The following is a 20,919-nucleotide window of genomic DNA, read 5'->3' as shown; positions in this document are numbered from 1 at the left end:
CATCATCAGTCTGTATGGAGTGACATGAAGAAACTGAAGAAACTAAGACAGACTCAATCCAGAAGAACTGTGGCCACGTCTCCAAGACGCTTCGAGAAACCTACCTCCTACTGTACAATAAAAATGTAAACACAATTATAATATTCATATATAATATTCAAATGTGTCCATTGAAATGTACTTTTTTCTGCCAGTAATTGCCTCTGTAGAAACCAACTTAATAAACTGATTCTCAGGACCTCCAATTAAATTACACAGAATAGCCATTTTTGACACTTGTGTCAACCTGCCACAGAAGGAAAGAACTGTGTGCCGCTCGTGGGTATAAATGGCTCCAGTTTTGCATAACAACACAGGCTGTGTAAAGACTATATCAGGTGATCAGGGCTGAATGCATTTTAAACATGAGACCACAGAAGACAAGCTTGTAAACCATGCAAGATCTGTTTAGAAAGTTATTTTGGCAACAACCTGTTGTTCACTTGGTATGAACCCTGGGTGGAGTGCAGCTGAATTACAATGACAATTGTCATCCGATCCTCTCTGAAGTGACCTTGATGTCTAAAAGCAGCTGCTTGGGATCAGCAAACAATTCACAAAGAGAGAGATAAGCAGCATGCAAGCAGAGGACAACTCATAAGTGATTAGAGTGAGCAAAAGCGAAATGTAGCATTCAGTGACACTTTGTTCTAACTTGCGTCTGCCTGTCAGTTTGTCTGTCTGTCTGTTTGTCTGTCTGTTTGTCTGTCTGTCTGTCTGTCTGTTTGTCTGTCTGTCCTGTCTGTCTGTCTGTCTGTCTGTCTGTCTGCCTGTCTGTCTGTCTGTCTGTCTGTCTGCCTGTGTGTTTGTCTGCCTGTCTGTTTGTCTGTCTGTCTGTCTTTTTGTCTGTCTGTCTGCCTGCCTGTCTGTCTGTCTGTCTGTCTGTCTGTCTGTCTTTTTGTCTGTCTGTCTGCCTGTCTGTCTGTCTGTCTGTCTGTCTGTCTGTCTGTCTTTCTATCTATCTAATTGGTATAGATTAAACAGATATAAATACAAAAACAAAACAATGTAAAAAAAAATTATCGAGAAATATCACACAGTTTTACTATGGATATGCATTACATTGGATTAGATTTTTTTTTTTTTTTGGTATTGTGACATTTATATAAGATTTTTTTTTTCAAGCAAACCAAAAATCAGAAATAAAGGAATCCAATACAAATACCACAGCATCAAAGTTTACTGTAGACATTAACCCTAGGATATAGTAAAACAAGCACAAGACAAAGGAATACTAGAACAAATAGCTATACATACAAATGGAAGCGAGGGGCAGTGACAGGTGAGAGTAGTTAGTAACAGAAATTAAATTAAATTAAATTAAATTAAATTAAATTAAATTAAATTAAATTAAATTAAATTAAAATTAATGCATTTAGCAGACACTTTTATCCAAAGCAACTTACAGTGCATTCAGGCTATCAATTTTTTTTACCTATCATGTGTTCCCGGGGAATCGAACCCCCAACCTTGCGCTAGCTTGCTTGCTAACACAACGCTTTACCAGTTGAGCTAAAGGAACACAGAGGAAGTGAATTAATGGTCCTCCATGCTCAAGCCTATATGAAGGATTACCCTTGTCACCTAGCAAATTCCCTAATAATAATAACTATAAAATAATATCTATCTATCTGTCTGTTTGTCTGTCTGTCTGCCTGTCTGCCTCATTATCTCAGATATTAGAGTGAGTTGAAACCCAGTGCTTACATTTAAATGTCTCTGCCTTTCTCACACAAAACAACCTCTTGGACAGCAACCAGACTGGTTTCAGAAGTGGACATACAAGCGAGACTGCCTTGCTTTCAGTTGTTGAAGCCCTAAGACTGGCAAGAGAGCCTCCAAAATCTTCATTAATTATCTCGCTGGATCTGTCCTCTGCTTTTGACACAGTTAACCACCGGATCCTCCTGTTAACCTTTTTGGCAAAGGGCATCTCAGGAACCTCACTCCAGTGGTTTGAGTCTTACCTTTCATATAGGTCCTTCAAATTATCTTGGAGAGGTGTCCAGTTCTTAACTTCTAACTACTGGGGTGCCTCAGGGCTCAGTTCTTCGACCACTTCTCTTCTCTGTCTACATGGCATCATTAGGTTCTGTCATTCAGAAACATGGCTTTTTATACCACTGCTATTCTGATGACACTCAACTCTACCTCTCATTCCATCCTGATGATCCGACGGTAGCTATTCACATCTCAGCTTGTCTAACTGACATTTCTTCCTGGATGATGGATCATCACCTTCAACTCAACCTTGCCAAGACAGAACTGCTTGTGGTTCCAGCAAACCCATCGTTTCATCACAATTTCACCATCAAGTTAGGCAAATCAACCATAACTCCTTCAAAAACAGCTAGAAGCCTTGGAGTTTAGATTGATGATCAGCTGACTTTCTCAGATCACATTGCTAAAACTGTCCGATCCTGCAGATTCGCTTTATTCAACATCAAGAAGATCAGGCCCTTTCTTTTGGAACATGCTGCACAACTCCCTGTTCAAGCTCTTGTTCTGTCCAGGCTTGACTATTGCAAAGCTCTGTTGCTCTATTGCAAGGAATTTATGTTTACCAATAAACCACCACTGGCTCTGCATCCCTTTACTTAAATTCATTACTTCAGGCTTATGTGCCCTCTAGAAGCTACATTCTGCAAGTGAACGATGCCCAAAGAGGCTCAAAATGTCTTTCACAGACTTTTACATTAAATGTTTCCTCCTGGTGGAATGACCTGCCCAACTCAATCCGAGCAGTTGAGTCCTTATCCATCTTCAAGAATTTGCTAAAAACACAAATGTTGAATTTTTATTTGACATTCTAACTCTATATTCTAATTATATTCTTGTATATTGCATTTTTGTTGATTTTGCTTGCTTCCATTGTCCTCATTTGTCCTCGAATAAAAGTGTCTGCTTAATGACTAAATGTAATGTAAATGTAAATGTGTAATCTGGCAAAGGATCTACTTCTTCGAAACAAAAGATGCATTTTTGTTGTTGTTTTCATTATTATGTTTATTCAACAGTGTCAAACACTTAAATAAATACTTAATATTTATTTACATTTAAAGTATGTAAGCTTAGTATAGCACCAAATCACAACAATTTATGAGAAATGAGCACACTTTCGAAATAAAATGCTCAAGCGATGACATTTATTAAAGGTCACAGTATGTCAGATTTCTCTGTGTGGGTTGCCCAGTCTGTGTCACATCTGTGCTGGCTGGGATAATGTTGTTTCTGGTGCTGATTTGGTCTCTTCTGTGCTCAGAATGCATGGGGTAAAGCCACTGATCCTGGCACAGCAGGTGGTGGGACATTTTCCAGAGATGTTATGTTACAGAGATTAGCACTTTCAGTAGGAAAGAGTGTCACCTACTGGCCCATATGTGCTATGTCTAAGATTTCAGACACCATCCATAACTTTGTTTATCTCACACAAATGTATATGTGTGCCAGAGTGTCAGGTCATATGAAAGAAAGACTAGTGCAGGTTTGCAGTAAACTGTTTGCAGGGAGCACGTTCTTATCAATCTCTCAAGATAATTAAAATAAAAATGAGTGTGTTTATCTGTAGTTGATGCAATGTTGAAGTGTTAAGAAAGATTGTTGTAAATCCAGTGGTCAAATGCTGTGTGGCCTCTCAATTTCCTGTGTAATTACAGTATATCCATCTGACTAATGACAGCTCTCTGTGTAAATGTCCACAAAACTTGAACAGTATGTTAGGTCCATATATATTTGGACACAGGCACAGTTTTTGTTACTGTATCTGTGATTTGTGAATAAGTTAATTTACTGCATTCAAAGGGCGCTAGCCTGACGCTAATAGCTGATGATTCTGACGTTTTCAAATTTTCAAATTTTCGAAGCCACAAAACCCACGGAACCTTGAAAAAAATAAAGATTAATAATGCTTATGAAATCAATAGGGCCCTGTGCGCATTCAGTGCTTAGACTCTATATGGTCTCCCGAGGTCTCCTGACCTCACAATAAAGTAGATTAAGACAAGGATGTATGATATGATGGCTAAGATGTTTTAAAATCAGTGTTCGAAAGGATCTGGATTTGATTGGCAAAGAATAATAATTTTAATTGGTAATGTGCAGGGTGAGCTATGGCTGATTGAATAAAGCTACTTGCACAAAACTGCTTCAAAAAATCAATTCATTACAATTTATTACAGCACTGTGAGTGATAAACATTTGATCTCTAAACGAATGGTTGTTGCTTCTTTTATGAGGCAGAAGAACTCTAAGTAAAAAACTACTTTAAAGCTATGATAGGAAATGGTTATTAATTTGTTTTTGTTTTTTTATATCAAATTCCACATTTCTGCCATATTTAAACAAACCCTAAAAACTCTTCATTCCTATGTGCAACTCATCCAGTGCAATTTATGTACAGACATATACTGTATAATACTCTGAATTTTAGGCCTTTTGTTGCCTGGATATATATATATATATATATATATATATATATATATATATATATAATGCAATTCATGAATACAGTGACTTGAATATACTTTTTGGTATGATGAACATGCATTTCATTTCTGAAATTAATTTAATTAATTAATTTATATATATATATTATTTATTTTTTTTTTGGACATGAGGGCGAAAATATTGTACAGCTTTCTAAATATTCCAATGACAAAAAGTAGTAGTTTGGGGTAGTATTTAATTTCTATAAATTATTTATTTATTTGTTGGAAAACTACAAACAATCAAAAGACCATGAGTTAATTAAAATATTAGATAACTTGGTCTTTTATAACACGGAAATGTTAGGCGGTAAAATGTAATGTGGTACAACCATTAAAAATAGTATTTTTTTATTATTATTATTATTAGAAAATACTGAATGTGTACTCTCAGTTTGTTTAAAATGTAAGAAAATGTCATTTTTTTAATCTTATATTTTACTGTGTGACTGTATATGCTCACCACCCAAAACTTACTTTTTAAAATTCAAAATGCAAAAAAAAAAAAAAAAAAAGAAAAAAAAAGGAAAATAACTGTGATTCAAACTGATGCTTTTGTTCGAAATCATGACAGTGGACTTCAGAGTGACATAAAGCCTCACTTTGGCAAACTTCAACCATCTCAAAAACAATCAATGAAACATCATTACAGGGATTATCTATACGCAATACATTCCTCTCAAAAAAATGACAGAAAGGACCCATTTGGAAAGCTTCTCTACTTCCACCAAGGCCTGACTCTCTCATTTCAGAAATGAACAGCTCTCTCTACCTTAAAGAGGCTTAACACTGTCATCACATAATACTCATCTGCGCTTCTCTGCTGCAGCATGCCGCTGTTTATTATGCGCTTAGCAGGACTTGTGCTGTAGGTGGATTTGAATGTTTCCAGATGGCAGGCAGAGATCAGAGGCTATCTGTTTCAATGACAATATAGCGACTAATGGAGACTATAATATCCACTATAAAGATACAGGCTTAGAAATGTGTTCCGCGTGTGTGTGGCGTGTATGATAGGAAAATGAAATTGTTCCCTGCCTTTAGATCATCACTGCAGGGGTTTAGTCTCGCTGTGGAGGATTACGAGGAGGTGTTAAATAATGTGTGGTGGAATGATACCCTTTCTTCTTAAACTGGACCTGCAAGGATACCATTTCTGGAAAACGATAATGGCTTATTTGACATGAAAACTTCCCAGTTTAGAACCATATATAAGCTTCAAACACGACACAGAACCTCTGAATGCAGCTCTCATTGTCTGCTATAATTTTAATGGTGTTAAAATTAAATGAAAGCACAGTTTTGAAAAGACTGAAAAACATGCACCTCAAGGTTACTTTTTACGAATGAGAATAAAGAGTTTATGATGTGGTTTTAACAGCAAGCCAGAATAAACGAATGAACAGTTTACAGAGGAATCAATCTATTTTAGTAAATTTATGCGTTTCTTTCTATATATGTGAGTGATGATGTCATAATTTTATACTTTACATAGAAAATGAAATGGTACAGTTTTGTTAAAAAATGGAAACTGTTGTAATATTCAAGTGTTGTCATGGAGTATTCTCGACAAATGTGTTTTACAGCTATTAAGTTTTGAAAATACAGCCCTCGATGAAAAATAGCTGTTATCTTTGAATGTCAAATGCAAATAATCTCAAATTGTTATTTCATATGTGCTGTGATAGACTACAGATTAATATATTGATATCATAAGATTTTTCCTCTTGGAACATACTAGCACAGAAAACCCCTTTTCATTTAAATCCCCTTTTAGAGCTTTGGTTTTCTATACAGTTTTTAAATGGATAAAACAACAACAAAAAATTTTGAATACAAAAGTTATAGATATTTTGAAGAATGTTGGAAACCAGATGCTTATGATATACCCAATGACTTCCATATTATTTTTTCCATACTTTGAGAGTAATTGTTTGGTTACCAACATTCTTCAAAATATCTTCTTTTGTGTTGAACAGAAGAAAGACAAGTTTGGAACAACTTGAGGTTGAGCGATGATAGCGTTTTCATTTTTGGGTGAACTATCACTTTAAGTCAAGCATCTCTAATACTTTAAACTCATTTCCAGGGCAGCCTACTTCAAGTGCATTGAAATTATGCAGAAGGAGAAGTACAGTATGCTATTATTAACTTTTCTATGCATCCACACTCAATTAAAAATTGGACAAGATAATGTAAAACACACTGTCATGGTGCCATACTAAAAACGTTTCAATTACCAGCAGCTTTTAATTCTCAGAGGCACTTGAAATACAACTTGTTCTTTTAATCCAATAAAAAGTGTTTGTGTGTGTGTGTGTGTGTCATATAGGTTAAAAGTATATATAATAACTAAAATGAATAACATAAATGAAGCCAAGTAGGTAAACCAAGATGTTATCATAAGTGGACTGCAGCTACTGACTGTTCAAGAATATATTTAATGAAAAAGCAAATATTAAAACCTTGCTGAAAGATGTATTTCAGAAGCCAGCGAAAATTTTAATCCAAATGTTGCCCAGCATTGTATTTGCATAATTTCATCGGTTGCATTGCACGGTGTCGACGCGGACCGCTTAGAAACCTTCGTCTGCCAACATAAAGTACAGCACTGAATGCGAGGCTTGTGCAAAAGGGGCGGGAAACACGTGTCATCTTGAGTCGATGTGTAATGAAACCCTTAGAGACCGTCCGCCAATCAAATCCCTCACCATTTCCCCGTAAGCCAATCATAATCCTCCACTCCTGTCAGCGATACCTGCCTCTTTCTATCCGCTTCTTCAACATGTACTACACAGGTTTAGTGAGGGTTACCGACGGGTGCCGTCAATGAGGACAACTCTAAACTTGCGTCAAAATAATCTTAAAAGCCGCACTGATTTTCTTCAGCGGCGACTTTACGTTAAATGTGAAGTAGACGTGGGATTATTTCTTTAAACAAAATCCAATTACCTACTTTATCACAGTTACCTAACGTTCGTATCGTCGCTTTAATTAATACAGCTGTCAGATTCTCAGTGTAGTAGATGTTAAGCTTTCAGTTAAAACTGAAAATGAATCATGTTTTAATTACCAAGAAGTGTCATGTTTCACTAAAGACAGCATTTGCGTTTGAAGTCTGAGTTATAGCTACCGAATAACGAAACCCGAATATCTTCTTTATTGTGGCTTCAGTGTGTATTTCGGTCCACGTCGCTCCATCAGTCTTCGTTAAAACCGTTTCTTTTGCCGTTTTTTGATGTCCTGAGAGAAAAATGAAGGTTGAGCCTGAGGGACACCGCTTTATTATGTCGCTTTTTTTTACAGCGAGGCTGAAGGGAAATTTAAAGACCTAAAAATAAAGCGTCGGTTTCTACTCCACAAAGAATCATTTGAACTTCCTACCACAGAAGGAGCAGGACATAAATAGTTCTGACATGTGGATGTAATTTCAGAAAAAAGGCAGACAGATGCAGAGAAATAAAACGCGAGCGGGAGAGAGAGACTGGGAACAGTTTGAATCGAGCTGCAGATCTGTGACAAGGAAAAGCCGTGAGAAAATATTCATAATTTTACAAGCAAACGATGTAATGGGAGGGAAGCGGACAGCAGAGAAATGACTGGCTCTTTGACTGCGCTTTAACAGACGCAAACATCACAGAAATCCCATTCAAGCTGACAGCAATTTGCGTGAACTTGTCGGGATGGGAGCCACGCTGATCGTACACACTTTAGGTTTTCTCTTTTGCGGCACCTTGCTGAGTTTCGTCTATGGTCTGGTAAGTTTCTTTCTTTCTTTCTTTCTTTCTTTCTTTCTTTCTTTCTTTCTTTCTTTCTTTCTTTCTTTCTTTCTATTACGTGGTCTTTCAAAACGATTACTGATATGGCTGCTTGACTTTCTTTTCCAGAGTAACAATTATTACTGATGTCTGTCAAGAATCAAGGACACTGAATTTATTTTATTTTATTTTTATTTATTTATTTTAAGTAATATTTAGGGGTACCACCAGCATGTCCTATTTCTTTAAACTCATTAAGACTTTTTTCCACTATTACAAGTATGCTGAACATATCGTAATTGGTTATGCTCACGATTCATATGAACAACCTCAAACCTAAGACAGAGTCCATACGATATAAACCTAATTTACTGTTATAAACCTGAGCGCAACACCTTATGATACTCATCATGGAATCCTGTGAGCCATATCTTATGATACATTGGCAAAACCTGATGATACTCGCCCTCAGATTTCATGTGATGCAGAGCTAAATATAATATCTGTATAGAAATAAAGCTTTATGCATACTTTATTCACAGCAGTGGCACTTTATACCGTAGAGTGCCTTTATTAAATAAAAAAGGGATTTCTGATACAATGGTGGTGGATGTTGACTCTCAGTGATGTGGCAGGTAAAGGATGTTGGTTTTTACGAACTTCACACAGTCAGATGTGCGCTGTATAATTAAAGCCACTCTATGGTGAAAGCTGCAATTTGTCCCAGCATGAACAAAGGGTTGCACTTTGTTTCTCACTATAAGAAAGATCAGTTACATGACAACAAGTCAACTCTGTCAGTATTTTCAAAAACCGAAGCATGGTCAAGTGCCTTGTCACTATTAAGAAGCTAAAAGTACCTTAGGCATCACTACATTGACAAACTAGGGACTCATTGCTTTCAGTTGCTTGTTTTTTAAATTATTACTTTCATAGATAACGCCCAACCCTAAACCTAACCCTAACCCTATCCTGTGGGGTCCCCGGCAAGATCATGACAATAGGTTACACCAGTACTGACTGTATATATTATTGTACACCTTTTATCTTTTATCAGTGATGTGACAAAAAAAATTAAGTACAAATAAATCATAAAGAGATTAATGTCGTAGTATAATGTTGTATAATAAATGTATTGTATAACTGAGAGTTCAATTTTAAATGTGTCACTTGAGTGTTTGAAATTCCTTGTCAACCACTCACATAAAGTAACTTTATATAAACATTTATTTAGTGCTGCAAAATTAATGTACATAAAAATAATGTGGGACAGAACCATGTGCAAAAGTGAATAGAAGTTACAGTTTTTCTCAGTCGCTTTGGTACATTTCTTGAATCAAACTCACAATTTGCAAAACATAAAGTGCATTTCTCAAAACAACCCGTACAAATAGCAAAACACCATGGATTACCTGCAAAAGCCAGTCTCCTGCTCAAAATCCTTAGTTCATCTCTCAAAAGTAAATATCTGTGTCAATGAACATATCAGTGCCATCAGAATGACAAGTCCTTGTGTCATAGTGTACGGATAAGACAGTCAAATTGCTTAGTCATGTTGTCAATATAACAGTTTACTCTGGAGGGATGATCTGATGTAAACCTCTGTATTGAACAATATGCCATATGCTTATGTATGCCATATCCATTTCAAACGTACACATTTACACATTACTGTATGTGGGATATTGACTGAAAGAGACTGGATAGAATTCCCAGTTACACTTTTACAAAGTCTGACCAAAAAAAAAAAACCTTTACAATGTCATTGTGATATAGAAAAGGAAAAACAAATATGGACACAAATATGAAAATAAGTCCATTTTCAGAATGTGTAACTCTTGTGTTGTCCTCTGTCTATACAGTATAAGCTTTTCAACTGAAGATTCATGAGATGAACCTTTGAGCTATTTCAGAGAAAGGGTTTATCATTGGTTTATCATATACATTCTCTTCATAAGTCAAGATTCACTTGGACAATTCATGCCAAATGTACAAAAAGTCTAATAATAATGTGTAAAAATAAATATAAAAAGTGTGCTAGGCAGTTTTTGACAACTAGATTAACCATTTTGCATTTAATGACTTATATGATGAACTAAAGCCTATATGTTTTGAGGGGTAAGACTATTGCACAGAAAACTATGCAATACATTTTGAGCAACATGACATGAGCAACTGATAATGTAGGAAACTGCCGATAAACATGCGTAATCAATTGCATGAATGTACAAAAGCAATCGCAACTTGTTCAAAAGAATGAGAAACTGGTTTTATGATGTGTATAAATGACTAGATGATGTGGAGGGTGTACAAGTAGTTTTGAGAATTTCATTTCTGTTTTGAAAAATGCACCAAAGTGACTGAGAAAAACTGTAAAACTGTAAAAAGTAAACTATTTAAAAAAATATAATGAACTCTAATCTAATTCTTTTAATAGATAAATTAGTTAATGTATTAATTAATAGGCTACATTTTTCATTCAGATTTTTTGCATCTTTGTGTTGTCAGCCTTTGAATTCATTTCCCAGATTATTCCTGACTAAACAGAGTGAGACTTTGCGCTGTTTCTGCTATCCAAACGCTGCTTTAAACACAGAAAGCATCTCAAATACCCACAAAGTACTCATTTTAGGGGCCAATTTGAGCATTTGTGGCACTTCTAAGGAAAGTCTGTAATATTGGAAAATAAGAGGGTATTCCATAAACTGGCACGTGACACGAATGCAGTTTTGCAGATTACGATACATTTTATATTTTGTGGTTTGCTGTTCTTGTTTATTCTGTGTTTATTGTCACTAGCGATTTCACTTATTTATCAGTTATTTTTCATTTGCTGATTGAAAGCTTATTTTATAATTTACACTATTTGTTGTTGTTTCTGTCATTGTGGTTAGTGTTTTAAAAGTCCTTGTACATCTGCTTGTTTGTGCTGGTGTGCCGATCACATTTTGTCAATGGAGAACAGAGAATGTTAATTTGGCAGTAACTGTACTAAAACCATAATGTATATCTCCCTGCGGGGCTCTCCAGGCATGTTTGGGGCCCCAGGCGAGGGTCTGTATTTCCTGTAGGATGGGCTGGCTCTGCTTACCCTAAACCTAAACGCATAACAGGCAGATAAAAGTAGAGTCACTGTTATTTAATGCAAAAACGGATCAAAAGTAAACGAGTCAGGATGCATTCCAAGTCTTCTGAAGCCATGAAATTTCTTTGCGAGGAACTGAGTGAAACTTAACGTTTTAATTGCAAATCCCACTTTGTTAATGCAGCTACATCTCATTCAAAAGATAAATCTGAAATTTAGCATAATGTAATAAGTCATGCGACACGATAGCCAATGGTGTTTCACAATCACAGCTGATGCAATACTTCTTCAGGCGGCAATTTTTTAATATGGACATGTTTGTAATATGGACTTTAAGGTGAAAGAAGATGCTGATCATCAGATTTGACACAAAGCAAACATTTAGCCTTATAAAGTCTTGGAATAGAATTACAGTATTTTTAATTGCCTATAGTTGTTTATATGTTTTATGATTTGTTACAAAATTGTACTCAAATAATAATTTAGATACATTTTCCATGACCTTTGTATGTGTGTATTGATGCCAAAGTTCTAATTTAAAGCAGTTCCTGGTTTGTCGATATATTGCTGGCTAGCGGTTACTTTAGCATCTTTACAATGACACTAAAGTTTCTTGACTGTGCTCCGCATTTGACGCCTTGGGAGTGAGAATGGGTTATGTGTACAGTCGTGTGGATTGTGCAATTAATATCGAACACATTTTCCAAAAATGCACTAGTATGTTTTCATCTTCAAAGGAGACAGAATCTGGTCCACACCATCTGATCTGCCGTTAAAGGAACCCACAGTTTAAGTATGTTGGACCATGTTAGATCACAGACAAGGCTTAAGCTTAATCCTAGACTAAAAAGTAAATCTGAGCTGTTTCAAATGAAAGAAACTTGCACTGACCGATCTTAAAACATGTCATTGTTTGTTTTGTCTTAAGCTGCACATCAGTAACGCTTTTTTCTAAGACATGTTTATAAAAATGACTTAAATGTCCTAATTAATTTATGGCCTAATCCTGGCTTAGGCTAAACCCTGTCAGTGAAACCAGGCCATAATAAGGTGCCGCTTCAGAGCACCTTACCTTTCCTAAAATATCCTTTCTGTAGAAAATGTGAGTGGAGCTTGTTTTAAGGTGCTTGTTCGGGTATTTCTTTGCTGTTTCTGAGTGCTATTTAGGACATTGTTTAGTTAATTGGTCACTAGATGCAACACACAATGGTTGAATTAATTGAATTCACTGGCTGATTAAATGAATGATTGTAGACACCATTCTTGCACAACCTGTATTCAGAGCATAACTGAAATAAAACAGTAGTGCTAACAATCAGCCTCAAAGGAACAGTAACAGTGATGACCAGCACTTCTGATATTTGACAATAACCATTTTTTTTTTTACAGATTTTGTTAAAATCCTTTATCGCATGCCTTCCCCCTTTTGTGTGGAATATAAAAACATCCAAGTGCACAATTTTGACTTCTCAATGCAGCCCATTTTTAAAGGGCAAAGATGTAGTTGTGGATACACTGAAGGTGAACCACTCAGTTACAATACGATTCTCAGTGGGTCACCCAGCATGCCTTGTTACAGAAAATGTTGTCTGGACAAAGTGACTCACTATCTCCTGCATTTATTAAAGAGGAAATGCAACTTCTCAGGAGCCACGGCATGCAGCTAATGCCCGGTGTATGACTAAGTTGTCACTTTGCTGCTCAGCTGCATGTATGTTTGTCCACAGAATAACAGTGAGGACACTATATTCTCTTGTCATTGGAGACAAATGTTGTGACCTATATCACCCAGGCTTCACATTTAGCCAAAATGACAATAACAAAAGGTCATGCTGCAGGTCTTACTCACTGCAGGAGTTAGATCAGGACACTAGTCAATCACTGAATATGTGGGTGCTTCAGGGGCCAGACACAGAATTCATAAATCACAAAGTTAGTCTGTTAAGCGTAAAGTTATTTAGGAGAAGAAAAATCATACACACACACACACACACACACATATTTATACGATCAAAGCTGAATTTTCAGCATCATTATTCCAGTTTTCAGTGTCACATGATCCTTCAGAAATCATTCTAAGATTCTGATTTATTATCAGTGTTGGAAACAAATGTGCTGCTTTGTGTTTTATTATTAATTTTTAGTTAGTTAATTTACTGACCCCAAACTTTTGAACGGGAACTGAGGTGCAAGTCGTGATGAAAGGAACAGCAGATCCTTTCTTCCGTATTGTGGAAAGTGTTCAAAGTGTGACGGATTTTCAGAAAAAAAGGAAAAAAAAGTAGTTGTTGATTGACATCACCAAAGAGAAGTCTGACATCTCAAAATAAGTAATGCAACAATTGCATGAATTAATCTTTTAAATTAAAGTCAATAACGTATTTAAAAAGTCTATAGCGTGAATTTTCATTTCATGCCAACTTTGATGAACTACCTTTTTAAAAATACTGTGGCACTGCATGTGTACATGAAATATATGTTTATGTGATTATAATATCGAGCTACCGTACAACCCTTGTGTGAGTTATGTATCAATATTTGCTCTGAAAGTAAAAAAGTACAGCTGGTGCGGAAAAGGTTCAGGGGTCAACATGCATTGTCTTTTTATTTATAATCACTCCAAAATCATTCTATAATCAATTTTAGATTGGATTCTGTGTTAGATTCTTTTGACCTAACTAATTTAATGATTTATTATTGAGTTAAATTAGTCAATTAGTCATGCTGGAAGATAAATCTAGGAATGTGACTGAAGCCAACTGCCTTGTTCGGAACAGAATGGAAAATGAATTTAAAAATAAATTGCAAAATCAAAAGAATAATAGAAAAAATGCAGACACTCTTGGTTCTTGCTGAATAACAGATAAGCTTCACAGAGAATCTAAAATTACTATGGCATAGTGAGTGTGTAAAGTGAATGAGTGTAAACTCTATGAATAAAAATGAGCGCAGCACGATCAAACACACACAATGCAACTTCTAATTTGCAGAAAGTGTGTGAAGTAACTATGAAAGCATAGAAATGTGTAGCCAAAAGTCTTGTTCATTAAATTGAACATATTAGGACATCCTCAGTGTGGGTCAAAATTATTATTTTTTCTTGTACGCCAAAAATAATTAGCATATTAAGTAGAGATCATGTTCCATGGAGATATTTTGTACATTTCCTACAGTAAATATATTAAAACTTAATTTTTGATTAGTAATATGCATTGCTAATAACTTCATTAGGGCAACTCTAAAGGTGATTTTCTCAATATTTAGATGTTTTTTTTGTTTTTGTTTTTTTGCACCATCAGATTCCAGATTTTCAAATAGTGTATCTTGGCCAAATATTGCTAAATCCTAAATAATAATAATAATAATAATAAACAAAAATTGGAATAATTTCACCCTTATGACTGGTTTTGTGCATTTATTAACCTTTTTGAAATGTTTGAGTTAGTTCACAATGCATTATCTAATGTTAACAAATAAAATTTTTGATTTTAATGTACAGTATTAGTAAATGTTGAGCTAACTAAGATTAATAAATGATCTATAGGCATTGTTCATGTTAACTAATATAGTTAACCAATGTTAACAAATGAAACCTTATTGTAAAGTGCTACCCAGAAATACATTTTTTACATAATTTGAGCAAATTTTGCCAATGCAACAGATGCAGATACTGGCCTCACTACACACACTTAATCATTCCTGTTATTTTTGCCTTTACCACTGAAGCACATGTGCAGAGAGTTTGTTGATATTACCCTAAGAAGTATTTCTCATTTTCTAATTACGTTTTTAGAAGTTCTTTGAACAAACGATTGATTGATTTGTACTTTCTTCTTCAAAAGAGGGTTTTTGAGATAAATGCAACAAGGAAAAAATTAAAACTGAAGCATATTCTTGGATACATCAGCAGTGAAATTTCTTAGTAAATTTGCTTCTTTTACAGATGAAGAGTATAAGTCTTGATGTAGTATTGTTTTGAACCCTCGTTCAACAAAACAGACTGTATGCAGTTGTTTGTTTACATACTGCAGGTTCTTTAAAATAATTGAGTGTTACTCATGCATGTCTGATATATGTTTTCGCTGAGATCTGCACCTTTACATGAACACTATTTGAATGAATACATTATCTTTGAATTGGATTATCATTGCAGCCAGACGTTTCTCTTTTTTTATGTTTCTTCTGTAGTCTTCTTACTCATAAGCATTTTATACAGTATGCAGAACAACCCCCCCCCCCCAATACCATTGCTATCTTTTCCAGACATATGGTCTAAAAAACTGGTTAGTTTAAGTGAACCGATCATCCAATTGTACAACATGAATCGTTTTGGCTACACAAAAGGACATTGAACAAATTGATCCGCTTTGGCTTTCAACCCCCCCATATTTCTTCCTCCAGCTCTTCCCACCAAACACACACTGGAGTCTGATCTGTTCTTACAGTGTTGTGCATGTGCTTCAGATGGATTTGGGACTGAATATTGACAGTCCAAATCTCTTTACTTTATCAGCAGTGTTATTACAGTTATGACGCCTTTGACCTTCAGGAATAATTCCCACTGATTGGCCCTTCCATTTGTGCGTCTATTACTAGGTACAAACCGCCATGATTGCAATCAGACGTGTTTTTTTTTCTCAATTCATGCCTTGTAACCTTGCAGTGCGAGCACTTGATGAGAGAAACCAGTGCGTCCGTTGTAAAGTGATGGTGTTTTCCATAATATGTGGTTTTAATCGCATAGTGTCCCTGTAGGCATGTCCAGTTAAATCCTTGTACTGTTAGTTACTGTAAGTTCATAGCTATAACAGTGTTTTTAAGATTGTTTTATATAGTACATAACCCAAAGAATTTCCAGATTGAATTAGGCTTTGTGCTCAACTCATCCAAACATGATTCGGAAATGTTGAACTTTCAAACAAGCATTCACGTAAACCTTAATAAATGTTTGATTACATTGTTGTATCACAATCAGCTTTCACCAAAGAGTATACAGGTCTGTGAATGGATATGCATCAGGGCAAAGAAAGCACTGTCTATGATTGAGGGTCACTGCATGCTACCATTGTGTGGAAAGAGAGTTTTGAAGGTTGCCTTCTACGCATTAAAACAAGCAGAACTGATAGCTGTGTGCTTAAAGCTTACACCCACTAAGGAGTCAACATTCCTCTATGAGAGCTCAATACTTCTTGCTAAGGAAAAAAGTAACTGGAAAGAAATATAGCTCAGTTGAAAGTGCTATCTTTCTTTCTGTATGATAGAAACAATTAGAGAAATGGACTGACGTACATCATCTATTGGCAGCAGTTCATGACTCAGAGCTGGTGTTAATAGTTAAGGCCTCAGTTTCTCTGGCGTGGCAAGGCAATATGATGGCAGTATTTGACTCAGGAAAATGTTGTTTACTTGACTTCCCTTGACCTTTGCGAGGATTTTCCCCCCACCTTTTCCACTCAAAGAATGTTGGAGTGTGAGTAACTCAATGCCAGTTTTACAGCAAACCAAATAGGTGACACAGCTAGCACAAATATTTCAACGAGAAGCATTTTGCCTGTCAGATTTCTGGACGGAGTCCATGAAGTGCCGAGCCATGAGTAAAGTCACTCATGCATTTCTTTTATGCATTATATATTTTTTTGGGCATCCAGTTTGTCGTAAATAAAGGAAACATATCAAAAATATTTAGGGAAATTATTGTAGACTGATACCTTAGCTGAATGTTTTCTCAGGCACTTTCACTCATTGGTGTGAACCCAAGTCCATTTGATGTCAGTTTGTGTGAAAGAGGTTTTCAGATCTTGGTGATCTGCTTTAAAAGGTGGGTTAGGATACGATTTATTTGTGTTCATCTATAGTTACAGTGAATATGAGTCAAATCCACATTGGCATACACTCTCAGAAAATAAAAGGTACAAAAGTTGTCACTGGGGCGGTACCTTTCCAAAAGGCAGACCTTTGTACCTAAAGAGTCCTTATTGGTACCTTAAAAGTACATATTAGTACCGAAAGTGAACATATACCTTAGAGGTACAAAACTGTACCTTTTGAAAAGGTACCGTCTCAGTGACAGCTTTTGTACCTTTTTTTTTTCTGAGAGTGTACAGACGTAAACTGCTTTTATTTTAATGCTCCATATTAATATCATATGATATAGTTTAGCAATATCACACGAGCATGAGTGTTTTTTTGTTTTATTTTTGCAAAATCTCAAATTCAGTAAACATTGAGTGTTAATAATATGTTACATTTTTGACACAATATTATCTATTTTTGCTCAGTTTTGCCAGTGAAACTAGTTCCAAACACAGCCACAGCAGAAGCATTGTGCCTTTCCAAGCAACTAACACTGGTGTTTTAATACTGAATGAATTGAGTGAGTCAGTGATTCATAAAGACAGTCACTTGGTTCATTTATGAATGAACCAGCCATTAAAACATGTAGGTGGAATGGATGACTGAATGACACTCTAACTCTTTAAGACAGTGGTTTGCTGCCATCTACCAGTGCTTTAAGTTTCCAAATTTAGAGTCACTAAACAAAACAAAACAAAAGAAAATCTAATTTATTACATTGTTTTTTTGCAATTCTAATTTAAGTATAAATGCATCCATGCCACCTCTGAACAATCTTTGTAAATACACACCACTTAAAGGCCCAAGGTTGTTGTTTTTTACGCACATGCTACCAATTGTGCACAAAGGATTTCAAAGTATAGTCCATTTAAGTTGTATGCGACTGCAGGTGCTATAGAAAGCTTCATCTTTTGGTCTATTTTCTCCAGAAGTTATGACTGATAAAAGTGTTTTAAAGTAAGTGTTGCCACCTTGTGGATCAACTGATTAGTGCTTGGTTCAGTGCATATGTGCAACCTATTACAAAAGTTAGATGGTGTGTTTACTATTCTAGTGATGTGACTGTGTGCAGACTCTGAAAACAATGTTATGGCCACATAGTTGCCTTAATGCTGTGTTCACACCAAACGTGAATAGAGCGTCTGGCGCGAATTATTTCAATGTTAAGGGGGGGGGGGGGTGAAATGCTATTTCATGCATACTGAGTTTTACACTGTTAAAGAGTTGGATTCCCATGCTAAACATGGACAAAGTTTCAAAAATTAAGTTGTACGTTTGAAGGAGTATTTCTGTTCCAAAAATACTACTTCCGGTTTGTCACAAGTTTCGGAAAGTTTTTTTCGAGTATGGCTCTGTGTGACGTTAGATGGAGCGGAATTTCCTTATATGGGTCCTAAGGCACATTTGCCGGAAGAGCGCGCGCTCCCGTATAGCGAGGCTGAGCACAGACATTTCACTTGATCAGAGCGAGAGTGTCGCAAAATGTCACAAAAGGAGTGTGTTTTTGGTTGCCAGGGCAAGACAACCTGCACAGAAAAGAGAAACAGCATTAAGGGACCAGTGGATGGAGGTTATTTTTACAGAGCATCAACGGAGTTGTGCAAGTGTTTTTGTTTGTTCCCTGCATTTCGAAGATGCTTGTTTTACAAACAAGGCCAGTTTGACGCCGGATTTGCACATCGTTTATTTCTTAAGGATAATGCAGTCACCGCAGGTGGTGAGTAAAACTGCTTTCCTCACGGTAAAGTCACAGCTTCCACATGCTCTCGACGCAAAAGATTACTGGCGCTCGTGATTCTTTAGCTCCGCCCACACGTCACGCCTCCAGCCGCTCGTGTTTTTCCGGGAAAAAACGGTACAGACTATCTTTCTCTTATGAATATAGTAAAACTAAAGACTTTTTGGAGTTATGAAGGATGCAGTACTACTCTATAGTTACTCAATATTAACAGGATATTGAGTGAAAACGAGCATTTCACCCCCCCCCCCCTTTAAGTCAATGCAAAGGCGTGTTTACGCGCATCTGGAGGTCTCGCGGCATGAATGAGGCGTTTAGCGAATTGTGCTTTTGTACATTTATGTGTTTGACGCAAATTCGCTTCTGCCGCCCGAGTTAAAACATTTGAAATTTGCCGTCAATTCGCGCCCCTTTAACCAATCAGGAGCCTGCCCAGGAATCACTCATTCAACATGGAGAAACGACTGATTTTGTCAGTGAGCAGTTCATATTACAAGTTCATATTTCAGGAATAAAATGGACCTTGCTTGAAAGAGTGTGTTGCACATTTAACTTTTGAGTCACATACATGTTTATCGACCCACGGCCTTTCTGTTGTTTTTTTTAAAACTGTTTTCCCCCTAATATAGCCTACAGCTACTTTTTGCTAACAAGATAAAGTGTTAAGAGGACGTGTGCAGGCAAAAGTGGAAAAGACCAGAGTACTTGATCAACATCAGCCATCTTGCAAACAGACAACCGCTAGCACTTGCCCCTCCCACAAGAAGTGGATTTCGCCTCAGACGTGCGTAAATTTCGCTTCAAACTTTTGCTTTCTACACGCGTCTATTTCGCTCTAGACGCGCGAATGCATTCAAAATGTTCAAGCGGAAAGCTAGACGCGGTAGACGCGAATTTGACGCTCTATTCACGTTTGGTGTGAACACAGCATAAGAATTTATGTGCAGTAAATTCTTTGTTGAATCAAAAAGTTTATTTTTCAAGTCATGTTTTTTTTCACGTCTTTTCAGTGTTTTTCTCATTTAACATAATAATAATGACTTTTTTAGCCTAAATTAATGTGCAATTACTGTAATTTGTGATTAATTTGATTCATTAATCGGCACATCATGTTAATAATTAGACCCAAAATAGTATCACCTGACAGCTCTACTACAAATACTTCAATACTAGAGTTAAACTGGCCTCTTGACTCATTATGTAGCTGCCGTTAGTTTCCACAGTGCTATTCATGTTGATGAGGCAAACACACCATGTTTCTTACCCAGAAGTACAATGTGAAAAGACATCTGTTGGGGCAGGAGGAGAATGGTGCAATTGAGCTCAGTTTCAGGCGATGTAATTGAACCAAGTGTGAAAACGGCATTACAAAAATAATAAAAAATACACACAGACAAGACACAAGGATCATTATCTCAGAAAGTAGGAGGCAGCTGAATTTTGCAATGCTTTTGCATATACCTGCTATTAAAAGGAATCTGGCTTTTTGTGTGTGTCTGGTTGAAATGATGTGTGTCGTATGTGGGCAGATGACATGTTTCAAAGGGAAATGCACAGAAGGATTGTGTGAAGAGGATAGTCATTTTAGACACTAGGGAAATATGTCAAGATGAGTTGATAAACCTAAGAGAATTCTAGCCATCACTTTGCTGCCTTGTGTACTATCTCAAACATTTTATATGACACCTGAATTTATGATATTGTAATTGCATTTTATCAGATGCTTAAAGATATGTACACAAAAAAATACACAAACACACACATTACACAATGCTACTGTTCCAGCTGTAAAATAATGGTCTTTTAATATAATTACAAATGTTATATAGTCTTTCTTCGGTGTAGTTTCTGTTTTTCGATTTGGTGAAATTAACCAGCCATTAATATCTTTTTTTTTTTTTTTTTACTAAATGTATGTGCATTATTTTATTTAAAAAAATAACATAAAAAAAATAAATTACA

General features: G+C 36.1%; 1 protein-coding gene across 1 annotated transcript in view; it reads left to right on the top strand.

Annotated features, from left to right (window-relative positions):
* The first annotated feature begins 7,362 nt into the window (after window positions 1-7,362).
* Window positions 7,363-20,919, top strand: part of pth1r (parathyroid hormone 1 receptor) — an 81,514-nt gene continuing 67,957 nt past the window's right edge. The window contains exon 1 of the mRNA XM_052548711.1: window positions 7,363-8,281. Coding sequence (XP_052404671.1) covers window positions 8,207-8,281 — 75 coding nt within the window. The 5' untranslated portion in view covers window positions 7,363-8,206. The remainder of the gene's footprint in view (window positions 8,282-20,919) is intronic.

The sequence above is a fragment of the Carassius gibelio genome, chromosome B2 (assembly GCF_023724105.1).
Source record: "Carassius gibelio isolate Cgi1373 ecotype wild population from Czech Republic chromosome B2, carGib1.2-hapl.c, whole genome shotgun sequence".
Lineage (NCBI taxonomy): Eukaryota > Metazoa > Chordata > Actinopteri > Cypriniformes > Cyprinidae > Carassius > Carassius gibelio.
The sequence above is the reverse complement of the archived record's forward strand: the minus strand, read 5'-3'. Positions and strand labels throughout refer to the sequence as shown.